Source organism: Zalophus californianus, chromosome 4 (assembly GCF_009762305.2).
Source record: "Zalophus californianus isolate mZalCal1 chromosome 4, mZalCal1.pri.v2, whole genome shotgun sequence".
NCBI lineage: Eukaryota > Metazoa > Chordata > Mammalia > Carnivora > Otariidae > Zalophus > Zalophus californianus.
In genome coordinates this window covers 104,650,947-104,668,464 of record NC_045598.1, presented here as the reverse complement: position 1 = coordinate 104,668,464, position 17,518 = coordinate 104,650,947, and the positions used below count along the sequence as shown (strand labels likewise).

The 17,518-nt window shown below is 41.3% G+C and overlaps 1 protein-coding gene across 4 annotated transcripts in view; it reads right to left on the bottom strand.

The window, feature by feature from the left end:
- RPRD2 (regulation of nuclear pre-mRNA domain containing 2) overlaps positions 1–10,245 on the bottom strand; it is a 100,351-nt gene extending 90,106 nt beyond the window's left edge. For 3 of the 4 annotated variants that reach the window (XM_027609362.2, XM_027609378.1, XM_027609385.1), the window contains exon 1: positions 9,018–9,222. In XM_027609362.2, coding sequence (XP_027465163.1) covers positions 9,018–9,222 — 205 coding nt within the window. Of the gene's footprint in view, positions 1–9,017 lie in introns of all 4 variants that reach the window. The other variant, XM_027609369.2, reaches the window with a different exon arrangement.
- Positions 10,246–17,518: the final 7,273 nt, after the last annotated feature.

The following is a 17,518-nucleotide window of genomic DNA, read 5'->3' as shown; positions in this document are numbered from 1 at the left end:
TAAACTTAAATAAATAATTTTTTAAAAATGTTAAGCTACAATTCCTAACATTAGAAGATCTTTTCCCCTGTAACAGTGCAACTTTTACAAAAGGGTAATAAACACACTCTCTGCTAGTGGGTACCAAAGAACCATAGAGTGAAAGTAAGTGAAACTAACCACTAGGGAGTGAAGTAGAAGAGAGGAGGAAAAGATCAAGGCCACAAACAAAATAAACCCAGCATACTGAACACTTCTTTTCTTTCATCAAGGAAACTCTATTTCAATGTTTGTAAGAAAAGAATAAAAATTAGTTTTTTAACTGTCTTATCTTAGTTAGAAAAACTTCAATGTTCCAAAGCACAGATGGAATTGTTGCCTTTTTCCAAAAAGAGTAACTAGGTTCTATTACTTTCTCCACAAGATGTGCATTTCTCCAATGTTCTATAATTAAAACATGTGGGGGCAGTGGGATCTGAAAGCACCACAAAACACCAACTACTTTTTGTTTCCTTGACAAACAGATGAGAAATTCAGTCTAGCTGGTTTGTACAACACTATTAAGTTCTGGAGTAATTTTTACTAGGGTCTCTGAGCTCCTTCTATACCTTAAAAAACCTTTTGTATCCTTACTTCTCAGATAGTTGAAATTTTATTATTTATTTATTTTTAAAGATTTTATTTATTTATTTGACAGAGAGATAGAGAGCACAAGTAGGCAGAGAGGCAGGCAGAGGGATAGGAAGAAGGAGGCTCCCCAGTGAGCAGGGAGCCCGACATGGGGCTGGATCCCAGGACCCTGGGATCATGACCTGAACCGAAGGCAGCCACTTAACCAACTGAGCCACCCAGGCACCCCTCAGATAGTTGAAATTTTAAAACAAATTATCATGGGGCTCCTGGGTGGCTCAGTCATTAAGCGTCTGCCTTCGACTCAGGTCATGATCCCAGGGTCCTGGGATCGAGTCCTGAATTGGGCTCCCTGCTCGGCAGGAAGCCTGCTTCTCCCTCTCCTACTCCCCCTGCTTGTGTTCCCTCTCTCGCTGTGTCTCTCTCTGTCAAATAAATAAATAAAATCTTTAAAAAAAATAAAATAAAACAAATATCATAACTGACTGACAAAAGCTTAGGAGAAAAGGAGTTTATTGGTTTATGAAAAGCAGGAAGCCAAGTCACTAAAAATAAAATCAGTAACCCTCTACTCCCTAAGAAATTATACACATACAGGGGCGCCTGGGTGGCTCAGTTGGTTAAGTGTCTGATTTCAGCTCAGGTCAGGATCGCAGGGTCCTGGGATGGAGCCACACATCGCATGCCTGTTCCCTGCTCAGAAGGGAGTCTGCCTGTCCCTCTCCATCATCCTCTGCCCCTCCCCCACTTGTATGTGCGTGAGCTCTCCCTCTCTTTCAAACAAACAAACAAACAAATAAATAAATAAAATCTTGGGGCGCCTGGGTAGCTCAGTTGGTTAAATGGCTGCCTTCGGCTCAGGTCACGATCCCGGGGTCCTGGGATCCAGCCCTGTGTGAGGCTCCCTGCTCAGCAGGAGTCTGCTTTTCCCTCTCCCTTTGCCCCTCCCCCTGCTCATGTTCTCTCCCACTCACTCTCTCAAATAAAGAAATAAAATCTTTAAATAAAATATCTTTAAAAAAAGAAAAAAGAAATTATACACACACATACACACACCCCTTTTCCGCAGACAAAACTTTAATTTTGTTGTCACCTATCTGAGCAAATTTTAATTAGTATTTTTCCACTGCCAATGAAATTTTCCTTTCCGTACCAAAGAACCATTTGAAGTTTGTCAATATTGTTTCACACTTTTAGTTATAGGAATGTTTACTTGCTACATAATTTAACATTTAGCTTACTTTAGAATGTATAACAAAATTATGTCATATATAATGCTTCAAATCCACCTCAGGCCATGTTTATAGTATCACCCTTTTGCATTTGAGAGACAACACAGCTAAATGAAGAACATAATGACTGATTGTAAAGTCTCATAATCCAAGTAAAAAAGCTCATTTAGTACATACCATCACAGTAATTATATGTCATAGTTAGGTAGTTCATGTTTTAAAACACTGTCAGGAAACATGGAAAATATTACCTACATCTCTATGAATTTAGGGCAATGGAATGAAGAAAAAGTGACCTAAGCATCCAAAAGGGAGGGGGAGAATCATTATACAATAATTTTACAGTTGGTATTTACGATACGGCTACTGCCTAACTAATCCAGGAGTGCCATTTAGTCTAAACCAAGAGTAGAAACATTCATGAGCTCAAAATAGATTTATTACTTCTTTGGGGAACTGAAATAAAGTTCACCTTGAACCTCAAAAAGAACCTAAGCCAAGAACACATTAGACCAAATAAGCAAAAGAAGTATCTAAAATACTGAATGCCCCAGAGCATTCTCTCTGGACCTCTTCTCTACCTACATTTATTACCTTACTATACTTACTTCTCCATCTATACTTAACTCCCATGTCCATCTATCTCTTCCCGCCCTGTGGCTCCAAAGACAATCTACACACTATCTACACACAACCTATCACACCCTGTGATGACTGTTGCACAATTCTGTGAATGTACCAAGACAACTGAATTGTACAGTTTAAATGAATGAATTTGTGAATTCTATCTCAATAAAGATATTTTAAAATATGGACAACACAAATCTAACATTCAAAACTAAATTTCTAATCTTCTTTCCCAAATCTGCTCCACTACAGCCTTCCCCATATTAGTTAATATCAACTCTTTGTAGTCAGGTGAAACACCAGAGTCACTCTTGATTACCTCCCTCTCTTACCCCATGTTTAATCCATCTAGAAATCCAGTTAGATCTACATTCAAAATAGATCCAGAATTAAATTACTTATCACTTCCACAGGCCAAAACCTGGTCCAAACCACCAACATCTGACCCCAGGATTACTACAACAGCCATGTATCCCTGTTTCTACAGCAACCAGAATGACTTTTTTTTTTTTTTAAGGTTTTTATTTATTTGAGAGAGAGAGAGCACGAGCACACAGAGGGAGAGTGAGAGGGAGAAGCAAACTCCCCGCTGAGCAGAGAGCCTGATGCGGGCCTGGATCCCAGGACCCTAAGATCATGACCTGAGCTGAAGGCAGATGCTTAATGGAATAAGCCACCCAGGCGCCCCACAGATGACCTTTTAAAAACATAAATCATGGAGCCAGTCCATAGAGCATGTGACTCTTGATCTCAGCGTTGTGAGTTCAAGCCCCACGCTGGGCCTCGAGCTTACTTAAAAAAAAAAAAAATCAGTTCACATCATTCCTCTGCTCAAATAGCTCACCATTTCATTCAGAATGAAAGCAAAAGTCCTTACAATATCTATAAAACATAGTGATATGCCCCCCCATCACCCACCATAATCTCAGTTCATCTGCCAAATCTCATTGTAACTACTCCTTTCCAGCCACAAAAGCTTTGTTGCTCTTCCTTAAACTCTCCAGGCACCTCTAACCTCAGAACCTTTGTATTTTTCTGTTCTCTTTGTGTTGGAACATTCTCTCCTCACACTGTCGTTATCCATATTGCAACACCTCATCTCCCTACTCAAATGTCACCTTCCAAGTGAGGCCTTCTCTTACCATCTACTTAAAAACCGCAAACCCCTGTAACACTCTGTATTTCTCTTCCTACTCTGTATTTCTGTATGCTTCTAATATTTTTATCTTCTAATATATTTAATAGTTTACTTATTTTGTTTGTTGTCTCCTCTTCACTAGAGTATAAGCTCCGAGAGGGCAAAAATTTTTCTCCATTTTGTTCATGTGCTGTGATCCCCAGTGCTTGGTACAACAGTATTCAACAAATACTTGTTAAAAGAACTGAATGTAAACTAGGGACTTATAAGTAAATTCACCTTCATACTCAAAGTTAGAATCTGTATCTAGTCCCCCTATATTACTCATTTGTATAGGTATGATATGTAATTAAAAGGCTTTATGCCTATGGCAGTATGTTATATATTCTACATGTCTAGCCTACATATCTGCTACAAAGGATATATTACAAAGAAAAACAGTTAACTGTGCCAGCTGTTTTTAGGCTTTTGTGTTTGTTTGGTTTTTTTTTAGGCTTTTGGATTATATCACAGATACCTAGAACTATTACCCCGTGACTTATTAGGTAGGTATAGTATTAGGTAGGAAACCTAATTTGCTAAGTATCTGGCACTTGAGATACTGCTTTTATTGCTGGAGGTCTACACCTGTAGCTGCCCTCTGTTACTTTTTTTATTTTTTTTTAAAGATTTTATTTATTTATTTATTTATTTGAGAGAGAGAGAGAAAGCACATGAGATGGGGGGAGGTCAGGGGGAGAAGCAGACTCCCTGCCGAGCAGGGAGCCCGATGCAGGACTCGAACCCGGGACTCCAGGATCATGACCTGAGCCGAAGGCAGTCGCTTAACCAACTGAGCCACCCAGGCGCCCCGTCTGTTACTTTTTTTTTTAAAGATTTTATTTATTAAGGGCGCCTGGGTGGCTCAGTTGGTTAAGCATCTGCCTTCGGCCCAGGTCATGATCCCAGGATCCTGGGACTGAGCCCCACATCGGGCTCCCTGCTCAGCAGGAAGCCTACTTCTCCCTCTCCCACTCCCCCTGCTTGTGTTCCCTCTCTCGCTGTGTCTCTCTCTGTCAAATAAATAAAATCTTAAAAAAACAAAAAAACAACTAATGGTAACTGCACTTTGCAAATTCTCTGCAACAATTTAATCCTGTAAAAAGAGAATTTTTTTGCTAGCCCATGTTTATATAATAGTTTCTCCTGTGGGGGGAAAAATACCAGATTGTACTCAGAGTTCCTTCAAATGAGGTGGAGGGGGAAAAAGTAAGGGGAGGTAGAAGGAAAAAAGATTGGCCATAACTACTGGAGTGGGTTAATCAGTAAAGGTAGGGGTGGGGTGTAAATATTTAGTTTGTATCAAAAATAGTTGAAGGAACTTAACAGATTTTCTGCTCCACAAATGATTCTATTTTCCTATATCCCACTTTTCTTCAAAACCTCACTTAAACGCTCACACCACCTAAAACAGACCAACCCATTCAATGGTTAGAAACAAGACAACATGGGACGCCTGGGTGGCTCAGTTGGGTAAGCGTCTGCCTTCAGCTGGGGTCATGATCCCAGAGTCCTGGGACTGAGTCCCACATTGGGCTCCTTGTTCAGCAGGGAGCCTGCTTCTCCCTCTGCCTGCCACTCCCACTGCTTGTGCCCGCGCTGTCTCGCCAATAAATGAATAAATAAACAAACAAATAAAATCTTTAAAAGAGAAACAACATGGAAATATCATGAACACAGTAATTTCCACTTTGTCCTACTAGTTCTTCAGAGCACTTGTTAATTCATTAGATTCTGGTCCAATCCATCTGCCCCTAACTGGGAATTTCCAGCACTATACCCCCAAAAAAGTTCTGCTGTAATTATTCCGGATACTCAGGATGTTAGGATAAAGACAATCTTTATCTGCATCACCACTGTCATCATAATAAATAATTTTAATGTTTTGTATATGCTAGGACCTATACTAAAATACATAAGTTATCTTCTTAAACGTAGATAGCAATTCTATGAGATATTTATTACCTCTACTTACAGATCAGAAATTGGGGCTCACAATTTAAGTGTAGAGTCACCCAAGTATTAAATGATGGAATTAAGGTCCGAATGTAGGTCTAATTCTAAAGTATGCATTTTTCTACTTTTCCACATTGATTTCCGTTTTACATTAAAAATGGGAGGGACAAATGAAGTAAAGAAATGAAAATATGGTTACCTGAACATCAGGTCCAAAAAGAGCCATATCTTACAAACACACACACACAAAACAAAAAGAGCCATATCTTGAACTTGCTGACAACCATACCTATCATTTCTTTCACTAATTATAAACATTTCTTTCTGATAAACAGAAAGTAAAACAATTCAAGTTCTTGATTAATACACAAAATTATGTTGGCAAATATTTACTGACTGATTACTTTGTGCCAAACACTATTCTAGCTGCTTGAGGATACAGCAGCAAAGAAGACCTAGCTCTGTCATCTGGTGGGAGAAGATAAACAATAAACATGTAAACAAATAAGCAATGTAATTTCACATACTGAAAATAATGTGAAGTGACAGAAGGCAATTGAAGTGACCACTGGAATGAGGTCAAATAAGGGAAGGTCTTTCTGAAGAGGTAATACATGAGCTTGAATCTAAATGATAAGGAAACGGAATTGGAAGAAGCCTGCAAGGTAGCAGGCAAGGCAGATGGTGTAGGAACTTGTAGATCATAGCAAAAGAAGTTTAGATCTTAACCTGTTGTGATGGTCTATCAATGGAGGATTCTGAAACACAGTAATGACATCTGTTTATGCTATAGAAAGATCACTTTTAAAAATGATGGCAATGAATGTTTCAAGACAAATTAAAAGAAACCTGAATAAAATCAGTTAGAACCCACCCATGGAGTATATCTTCCAAAAGACTACTTGCTTTCTCCAAATTATTTCCTTTAAAATGAACAAAAGCCTCTCATTACAACATTATGAAATAAAGGGTCAAATGAAAATATCTTTGGATGAGCTAACACACTTAAACTCACACTGAGGTCTAAACACAAATTACTAAATAAAGGATGCCAGAATAAAAAAGAGAAGCAAAAGTGACATCAAGAAAACAGACACAAAGGCTGGGAATGCCAGAGACACCTATTTCACAAACTTGCCTAAAACTGACTTAGAAACCAAACTCAAACTAAAATAATCCCAACTGTAAAGAAATATGAAACTGACCTAATGTATAAACTATTTTCACTGTGCCCTTCATTACTCTCCCGAAAATTTCTCTCAAAAGGCTTTATTTACATTGAAATAGATGATGTTCATTAAAAGTAAACACAAAATGACTACAAATAACCCTTAACCATTTTAGAAAGTTCCATTCCACTAGGAAAAAAGGAATCAAGTTTTTAGAAAACCAAAAGTATTTAACTATATAAACTACATATAATGCACTTCAAGTTATTTTAGTAGAGCAATGTATTAGTATTATTTTAGTAGAGCAATCACTTTTTCACTCGCTATATCAACAAGGGAAATAAGCTTGGGCAAAATATCAACAATAGTAGAGGCAGAAAACTTCTGGCTCCAGTATGTCTCATTATTGCTAACTAGGAAAAAAAAAACTCTAATTGTCATTTGAAATCCCAAAAGGCAGGAATGGGGACCAACTTAGTCTTGCAAATGATGTAACCATACAATTAAAGCACCAGAGCTCAAAGGTAGGAGATGTTAAATGCTTGTATAATTTTGTACAAATGTTTTAGGACAAGAAAAGAGTATGTTCTCAGACTTACATGAGCATTTGCTACCAGGGTGTACCAACTACACTAAAGAATTTTTTTTTCTTTTAATCTTGAAAACATTACTACAAAGTTAAATGTGGTCATTGGCAACTGATATGGTGGAGTCAAATCCTAACTCCACCCTTTTTCTGTGCAATCTTAAGCAATTTACTTAACATTTCTGGGCCTTGGTTTCCCCACCTGTAAATCAATGATTTAAAAAATCTACCTCTTAGGGTTATTTTAAAGTATAGTGAGACAGATATATTGTAAATGGCAATAAAGGGTTGGGCACATAGCAGATACTTAATATGTGAGTCTTTGATGATGACTGTTATCATAGTTTATATTGCATGTTCTAATTTTACTTCTTGGAAAGAAAAAAAGTTTGATCTATTGGTAAATATAGGTAATCTTGTCTTGGTTCTACAGTCTTTTCCGTATGTATTACTCAAAAGTGCCACAAAACATCTCTGCCAACAATAACTTTATATAGACAAATAGTCTGAAGACTGGGGCCTATGATTTTGTAAGTTTTATCCATCTGTTCCCTCAAAGGTAAACACAAATCAAAACACTATAGGGGCAATGGCAGAAGTGGAATAAGAAGAGTAACTGGATGATGGGTCTCACTGGTGACATGCCATAGACAAGAAGCAACAAAAGACCTAAAAGTCAAATAGATACATACGGATTCAGGGTTAACCCTCTCTTCTCAGCAGGAAGCAACAATGACTTCTCCACACTTACTCCTAAAATATTTGGAAATGTTTTGGAGACAATCCATGCTTCCTGACAGTTTAATATACCTCTTTTCTATAGTAAAGAAGCAAAGTGGAAAAAAATCCCCGATGGAGACAAAAAAGCAGTAACTGGGGAAAGGAAGTATTATATATTCAAAAAGCCCATTTCCCGATTTCCTGTTTTGATTACCTATGAAGCCAAACTTACTTCTTTAAAAAGGTATTTCAAGTGACTGAAAAGTAGCTGGACATGTTTTACAGTTTAAGGTATGAATGATGATACTGACTGCAGTTATTTCCGGTCAGTATCATGAAGCCCGTATTTTATTGCAGCAAACACAGGTACAGGGAAACTCCCAGGTGGTCGCCTCAGCTCTACGTGGAGCTCCTGTTACTTCGTAACATTCACCCAAGTAAGGCCCTTCTTATAACACATCACGAGTTTTAGTTCAGCGTAAAATAGAGTGGTCCAACATATTCCAACGAAGTGGATTTGCTACTGCTTAAACCATAGCTTGTCTATCATCAAGAAAACCAGAAATCATTAGCACGTCAAGGCCTGTAGGAAATAAACGGACGCGATAATTTCCGCGAAGGTTCAGTAAAGACAACAGCACCTTACAAGACTCTGAAATAACACCTAAATCTCTAATGATCTGGGCCCAACGGCCCAAGGTCACACACACACACCAAGTCAGTAAGTAGCCAACAAAAAATCCAAGAAATGATGAGCCTCCTGCAGTTCAGGACAACTGTGGCTAGGAAAGGAGTCTGGGTTTGGGAACACTCGCGTCAAAGCTTTAATGTGAACAACGCCAACCGAATGCAGTGGCTCCGTGGGAAAAACCCAGGCGCTTCGGGAAGGATTTCCTTCCATTTCCCCAGTCTTCCCTTCCCTAGTCACCCCCGACACTCACATCTCCGGAGCCACTTCATCCAATGGTAGACGATAGTAGTGTGGTGTTTCTTGTTCTCTATACACCAAGACGACAAGCCTTGAATAGATTCCATGGTGTTAGTTACCGACTGGAATTTTCGATCCAACGAGGACTCCAGGGCCCCTGCCGAAGAGGCCGACGAGGAGGAGGCCTTACTGCTGCCTCCGCCGCCGCCGGCCGCCATCTTCCCCGTTTGCACAAGCGCTGCTGCTCCTCTGGCGGCGGCGGCGGCGGCGGCGGCGGGAGCGGGAGCAGGCAAAACAATCACTGCGAGTGCGTGGAAGCCGTAGGAGGGGAGGGAGGCCAGGGGGTGGGGATGGTGCACGCGCTAGGCTCTTCTAGAGGTAGGACGGAAGGACCAGGTGCTGGGCACGCTGGTGGCTCCTATGCGCTGTAAGGAAGGGCTGCGGGTATCGAAGGTTTATCAGAATTGTTCAAGGGGTTGTGTTTAAACCAGTCAATAATCACGGAAGAAATGCGCAGAAAACAGACCCTGCAAAGCCTTTCAAAACGCCTGGCCCCAAAACTAATGGTTTTACACTCTTCAGCTCTCAAAGCTAAGGCTCTTCCCCACTCCTATCGCCACGCTCCTGTAAGGGTGGGCGTTAATATCTTAAATTTAATACTACCCGATTGCCCCTTCAGTTGCAGGAATCTTTCTCCTTTAGCTCCTCTAGCACAGAAAAGGCCCAAGGCTACCTAGTCAGGATTTTTTTTGCAACGCAATAGCAGCAAAGGGACACCAACAGTATCGCGCACGCGCGGCTTCGCCCCGCCTCCCCGCTTCCTTCTCAACCTAGAAAGCAGAGGGAGGCGTGATGGCGGGGCAGTCTGACCAATCAAAGGACTAGAACGAGAAGCGCGCGCAGAAGCCCGCAAGCCCCAAGGGCTAAGGAGGCGCTACGATTATTTGTGCGCTTGCGCAGCAGATCAGCGTGTAGCGGGCTAGGAGGAAAAACCAGGAGGGAGGGTGAGGGAGTTGGTCAAACTAAGAAGAGGTTGGGGGAGGGGCTTCACCGCTCTGCCCCGCCCTTTACTTCCTAGCGAGGTCTCCCTCTTGGGGCTGTCCAGCTCACACAACAGGCCGGGTAATTCCCACTGCTCAGAGGTCACTGTTACTCTCTGGCAGCTGCAGCTGCAGCTGCCGCCGCCGCCGCCGCCGCCGCTAACTCCTCGGGGCACCGACGCGCGACAAAGTGGCTGGCAGCCATCTTGCAGTGCCTCCAAAAGATGCGCATGCGCCAGCTCCAGCGAGCCATTCACTACGCAGACTCCCAGATCAAACAATATTTTACACTCCCCTTGGACGATACCATTCACAGCCAGTAGGCTATTTGGATTATAGGAAGAGGAAGTAAATGAAGTGAAACGAAAAATTTCCTAGTAGAAATTTCGAGACGAGGAAAGAATAAAAGGGAAGATGTGACCTCACCTTTGCCGGTTATAACAGTCTCACAATTGCATAATACATTATAGTTTAAAGAGCCCTAGCTGTCCATTATATTGATCAGCACAACTTAGATTAACCATTCCATCGTATTTGCCTATGAAAACCCTCTGGGCAGATTTGGAGGCTCCTGTGTTCCACTGAGCACATGCAATTATTGTATTTTAAGTCTTTTACGTCTCCCCAGTGGACTCATTGTTTCTTGAGGCAAGGAACCTGTTGTCAAGCTCATCTCTAGTATTCATTCATTCATTCACTCATTCATTCACTCAACAAAAAGTTGTTGAACATTTTGTGCCAAGTATAGTTCTAGATACTGGGAAGTATAACAGCAAAACAAACAAAAATCTCCTACCTGTGGGCTTAGTAGCAGGAGACCATAAACAAATATGGTCAGGGAGTAATAAGTTCTATGAAGAAGTATGAAGCAGTTTAAGAAAGAGAGAGGATATTGTGTATGAGATCCTATATGGGAAGGGAAATGGTTTGCTGATCCAGGAAGGCTTCTGGAAGGAAGTGACACTTATCTGAACCCTGAGAATAAGGTAAACAAGCAGGTACGGGGAATAGGGAGAAGAACATGCTGGCAGAAGGAACAGCCAAGTGCAAAGGACCTGAAACTATGTCTTGACATATTCGAGGAAGAAAAAAGAGGCCGACGTGGCTGGAGAAGAGTGAGAGAGGGTACAAGTAGCAGAATATGAGGTCTGAGGTGAAGGGAAAGAGTTCATGTAAGACCTTGAAGGCAACTGTAAGGATTTTGGCTTTTAACTTTGAGATGGGGAATCCTCTTTTTATTTATTTATTTATTTATTTATTTATTTATTTATTTATTTGAGAGAGAGAGAATGAGAGATAGAGAGCACGAGAGGGAAGAGGGTCAGAGGGAGAAGCAGACTCCCTGCTGAGCAGGGAGCCCAATGTGGGACTCGATCCCAGGACTTCAGAATCATAACCTGAGCCGAAGGCAGTCGCTTAACCACCCAGGCGCCTGAGATGGGGATCCTCTTAAGCAGAGGAGTTTTAAGTAGAGAAGTTACATCCCATGTAACTCTTTAACTGGTTGCTATGTTGAAAACAGACTTAAGAGCCACCAGTCGAGGAGGTTATTGGAATAATCCAGACAAGGAAATGATGGCTTGTACAAGAGTGGTAGCAAAAATATAATGAGAAGTGGTGTCAGATCCTGGATATATTTTGAAGGTGGAGTCAAAAGAATCGCTCATGGAGTTAAGGTGAGTATGAGAAAAACAAATGAGTCAAGTATAACACCAGGTTTTGTGACCTGAGCAACTAGAACAGTGTTTCTCGGTCTTTTTTTATTATTGTTGCCACCAAAGATCCTTTTTAAATATTTTTTCCTAATCACCAAGCTCACATTGAATTTTATTTTATTTTTTTAAAGATTTTATTTATTTGACAGAGAGAGACACAGCAAGAGAGGGAACACAAACAGGGGAAGTGGGAGAGGGAGAAGCAGGCTCCCCCCCTGAGCAGAGAGCCCAATGCGGGGCTTGATCCCAGGACCCTGAGATCATGACCTGAGCCGAAGGTAGTCGTAATTTTAATGCCACAGATACATACGTATATCTGTTTATGTGCTGTATGTTTTATTCAATGCAGAGTTAAGAAGTACTAAAATCTTTGGGGTGCCTGCCTGGCTCAGTCGGAAGAGCATGCAACTCTTGATCTTGGAGTCATGGGTTTGAATCACATGTTGGGTGTAGAGATTACTTAAATGAATAAATAGGGGCACCTGGGTGGCTCAGTTGGTTAAGCGTCTGCCTTCGGCTCCAGTCATGATCCCAGGGACCTGGGATCGAGCCCCACATCGGGCTCCTTGCTCAGCAGGGAGCCTGCTTCTCCCTTTCCCTCTGCCTGCCTCTCTGCCTACTTGTGCTCTCTATCTCTGTCAAATAAATAAATAAAATCTTTAAAAAAATGAATAAATATTTTTTAAAAAGGACTAATATCTTTAAGTTAAAAATTAAAAATTTTAAAGCTATTAATATTAAAGCTATTAATATTTAAAATATTTATAACTGCATTTGCTGAGTAAACTTTAATGTATTTATTCACATAAATTGTAGTTTATGGCCATTACATATGCAAATTAGTGGTTTACACAAATACATAATAGCAATGTAATCTTTTTCTTTTTTAAGATTTATTTATTTATTTATTTGACAGAGAGAGACACAGCAAGAGAGAAAACACAAGCAGGGGGAGTGGGAGAGGGAGAAGCAGGCTCTCCGCGGAGCAGGGAGCCTGATGCAGGACTTGATCCCCAGGACCCTGGGATTATGACCTGAGCCAAAGGCAGATGCCTGATGACTGAGCCACCCAGGCTCCCCGCGATGTAATCATTTATTAAATCATTCAAAACTGTGGGGCACCTGGGTGGCTCAGTCAGTTGGGGGTCTGCTTTCAGTTCAAGTCATGGTCCCGGGGTTCTGGGATCAGGCTCCATGTCAGGCTCCTTGCTCAGTGGGGAGCCTACTTCTTCCTCTCCCTCTGCTTATTGCTCCCCCTGCTTGTGCTCTCTCTCTCTGTCGGATAAATGGATAAAATCTTAAAATCAATCAATCAGTCATTCAAATTTGTTTATATTCCCAGCAAAACAATTGAAAAAATTAAGTTTCTTCAAATTTTTTAATGAATTTTAAATTTTTATTTGACGTGAGAAAATTACTAGCTAGTCATTCAGATATTGTTGATATTTTTTCTTTCTCAGCATTTGACAGTTAATGATGAACTGAATAACAAAAGCAGAATCAAATAAAATACGAACTATTTTTATTTGCCCCTCAAAGCCCAAATCATATGCAAAAGCACTCAGAATCAAACATGATATTCACAAGGCTATCTACATGACAGCCAAAAAGTCAGGTATAGACCCACTTCCTGTGTTCAGAACTTCAAAATTAAGAGAAAGTTCTCCAGTCACAGCCTCAAAGTTTTGTTGGCATTGACTTTGCATACATTTTGTATATCTTCCGTGAACTCAATGTCATTGTTGCTTGTGTCATATCCAAAAAAATAGAGAAATTAAATAAGGAATAAGATTGTGGGGGGTGCCTGGGTGGCTCAGTTGGTTAAGTGTCTGCCTTCAGCTCAGGTCATGATCTCAGGGTCCTGGGATCAAGCCCTAACATGGCTCCAGGCTCAGTGCAGAGTCTGCTTGTCCCTTTCCCTCTTCCTCTGCCCATCCCGCCCTCCGTGCACAGGCTCTTTCTCTCTCTAAAGTAAATAAAATCTTTGAAGAAAAAAAAATATTGTGTTGGGTATATTTGAGTTTTGGAGAGTTACAAGCCACCGTAATATCTAAGACTTCATCACCCAAGAGCCAAATTTTTCCCTTTTGTGGGATGACATTGCTCCCATTGAAAATTCATGAAATAGAAGTTTTCTCAGATGGACCAGGGGAAGAAAGATAGAGGAGCAGTCCTGTGAGAAATGAATAGGAGTCAGGATTTCAGTCATGGACAGCTTGAGTTTGAGATATCAGATATAAATGGCACTAGGTATAGGAGTCTGAAGTTCATGAGAAAGATTTAGGTAGGAAACATCATATTAAGAATTGTCAGTATTGGGGCACCTGGGTGGCTCAGTCGTTAAGCATCTGCCTTTGGCTCCGGTCATGATCCCAGAGTCCTGGGATCGAGCCCTGCATCGGGGTCCCTGCTCCACGGGGAGCCTGCTTCTCCCTCTCCCACTCCCCCAGCTTTAGCTCCCTCCCTCGCTGTGTCTCTGTCAAATAAATAAAATCTTTAAAAAAAAAAAAGAGGGGTGCCTGGGTGGCTCAGTCGTTAAGTGTATGCCTTCAGCTCGGGTCATGATCCCAGGGTCCTGGGATCGAGCCCCGCATCAGGCTCCCTGCTCGGCGGGAAGCCTGCTTCTCCCTCCCCCGCTCCCCCTGCTTGTGTTCCTACTCTTGCTATCTCTCTCTCTGTCAAATAAATAAATACAATCTTAAAAAAAAAAAAAAAAGAATTGTCAGTATTGGGGGATGCCTGGGTGGCTCAGTTGGTTAATCATCCAACTCTTGATTTTGGCTCAGGTCGTGGTCTCAGGGTCCTGGGATCAAGCCCCACTTCGGGATCCTTGCTCCGTCGGAAGTCTGTTTGAGATTCTCTCCCTCTCCCTCTGCCCCTCCCCCTACTCGCTCTCACTCTCTCTTCTCAAAGAAGTAAAAATAGGGGTGCCTGGGTGGTTCAGTCGGTTAAGCAGCTGCCTTCGGCTCAGGTCATGATCCCAGGGTCCTGGGATCGAGCCCTGCATCCAGCTCCTTCCTCCACAGGGAGCCTGCTTCTCCCTCTCACTCTGCCCGCTGCTCTGCCTACTTGTGTTCTCTCTCTCTCTCTCTCTCTAAGAAATAAATAAAATCTTTAAAAAAATAAGTAAAAAATAAATCTTAAAAAAAAAGAAAAAAAAGAATTGTCAGTATTGGAACTTCCGGGTTGGTGAACTCGTGGAGATTTGGAGAGAGGTACCCAGAGAGGGCAAGGAAGCTTCGTGCCCTTCCCCATACCCGGCCCTGTGCATCTCTTCAACTGGCTGTTCCTGAATTGTGTTTTTCTATGACAAATGGTGATCTAGCATGTTACCCAGAGAACTTTCTAAAGAAGTACCAAAAACCCATCTGATGTTTGAAGAAGAGTAGAGGAGACTTGCTGTCCAACAGAGTCCAGGCTGTGTTCATTACATGATTCATGAGCCAGAACCACATATTCTTCTCTTTAGATAACCTCTTCCAAAAGATCAACAAAAATGAAGCATATCTGGTGATCATCAATTAAATCTTTTTCAAATTTAATGTATATGTATAATGTATAAGGTGAATGTACAAATCGTCATCCATACCTGTACATGAGCTATATTCTTTACAGCAACAGAGCTCAGTTAAATGCACCACGTAGGTTGCCATAAGGTGTTTAAGATAAAATTCCTAGGACACCTGGGTGGCCCAGCCAGTTATGCAGCTGCCTTCGGCTCAGGTCATGATCCTAATGTCCTGGGATCAAGTGCTGCATCGGGCTCCTTGTTCAGTGGGGAGCCTGCTTCTGCCTCTGCCTCTGCCTGCCACTCCCCCTGCTTGTGCTCTCTCTCTCTGATTAAAAAATAAAATAAATTTAAAAATAAGATAAAATTCCTTTTACTCAGTTTTTCTCTTAATATAAGTGCTTATATGACCTTGTCTGTTACTTTTGTTAAAGTCTGTATGTTGCATTAAAAGAAATATCAGTATTTAGGGGTGCCTGACTGGCTGGAAGAGTGGGCAACCCTCGACTCAGGGTTGTGAGTACAAGCTCCACGTTGGGTATAGAGATTACTAAAAAAAATAAATAAAACTTTAGAGGCGCCTGGGTGGCTCAGTCGTTAAGCGTCTGCCTTCAGCTCAGGTCATGGTCCCAGGGTCCTGGGATTGAGCCCCACATGGAGCTCTCTGCTCGGCGGGAAGCCTGCTTCTCCCTCTCCCACTCCCCCTGCTTGTGTTGCCTCTCTCGCTGTGTCTCTCTCTGTCAAATAAATAAAATCTTTAAATAAATAAATAAATAAAACTTTAAAGAATTGTCAGTATTAAAAAAAAAGAATTATCAGTAGTAAAACCATGAAATGGATAAGGTTCCCTAGGAAATGAGTGGGTGTAGATAGAAAAGAGGTCCAAGGACTAAGACATAAGGAGCAAGTTACAAAAGAGATTAAAAAGGGATGACCACTGAAAGAAGAACCCAGAGAATAATATTCTGAAAGAAGTAATGAAGGGACGCCTGGGTGGCTCAGTCAGTTAAGAGTCTGCCTTCAGCTCAGGTAGTGATCCCAGGATCCTGGTATTGAGTTCCGCATCAGGCTCCTTGCTCAGCGGGGAGCCTACTTCTCCCTGCCTGCCACTCCCCATGCTTGTGATCTCTCTCTCTAGCTCTCTCCCTCTCTCTGACAAATAAATCAAATATTAAAAAAAGGTAATGAAAATTTGTCAAGAAGGAAGGACCAATCAATTATGTCAGATGTTGCTGTGTAGGTTGGGTGAAGACTGAGATAACCACTGGATTTGGCAATGTGGTGATCATTGGTGGTCTTGACAAGGACGGTTTCCGGGAAGTGAAGTGATTGGAGAGGGTTCTAGAGAGAAAAGAAGTGGAGATATCATATATAGACAACTCTTCCAAGAAATAAAATGAGGGGAGCCTGGCTCACTCATTTGGTCAATGTGTGACTCTTGATCTCAGGATTATGAGTTCAAACCCCACACTGGGTATGGAGCCTACTTAAAAAAATAAAATAAAATAAACTGAAAAAAAGGAAAGGAAGGAAGGTAGGAAGGAAGGGAGCAGAGAAATGGAACGGAAGCTGGAGGGAAATGTAAAATCAAGGAATCAGTCCTTTCTAAGATGGGAAATGTAGCTGATGCAAATGAAAAATTGGGGGTTAAATATTGATACAGGATAGAGATGGGACAATTGCTGGATTGATTTCCTTGAATAGATGGGAGAGGATAGGATCAAATGATAGGTCCATAGTTCCTTTTTTTAAATAGAAATGTAAAGAGATTCAGGTAAATTGGTAGATTTGTTGGTGAGAATGTGCAGAAATTATCTTCAGCTGCTCCTTTTCTCAGTGAAATAGGTGGGCACTGTAGTAGGTGCTGAGGAGACACCCACTTAAAAGGCACTGGTAATCTGCCAATTCCAGTGTATAATCTATAGGCTTCACCTTCCATTTTTCTGTTAGATAGTGTAATGGCTAAGAGCAAGACCTCTAGAACCAGACTGCTGAAATTCAGGCTATGCCACTTACCAGCAGCAATTTTAGGTAAATTTCTTAACCTCCAGGGTGCTACAATTTTTAAATGAATTAATGAACATAGTGCTTAGTGTCTGAGTCAGAAAAGGTTTAATGATGATGTCAGCTATTTTTACACTTAAACTTTTCTTAAAGCTTATTTCCTTTTGCTTCTGTTAAATGTACAATCCTTAATCAGACTGTACTAAATTAATGGCTTCTCACCCTATTTGCCAGCTCCATTTTTAGC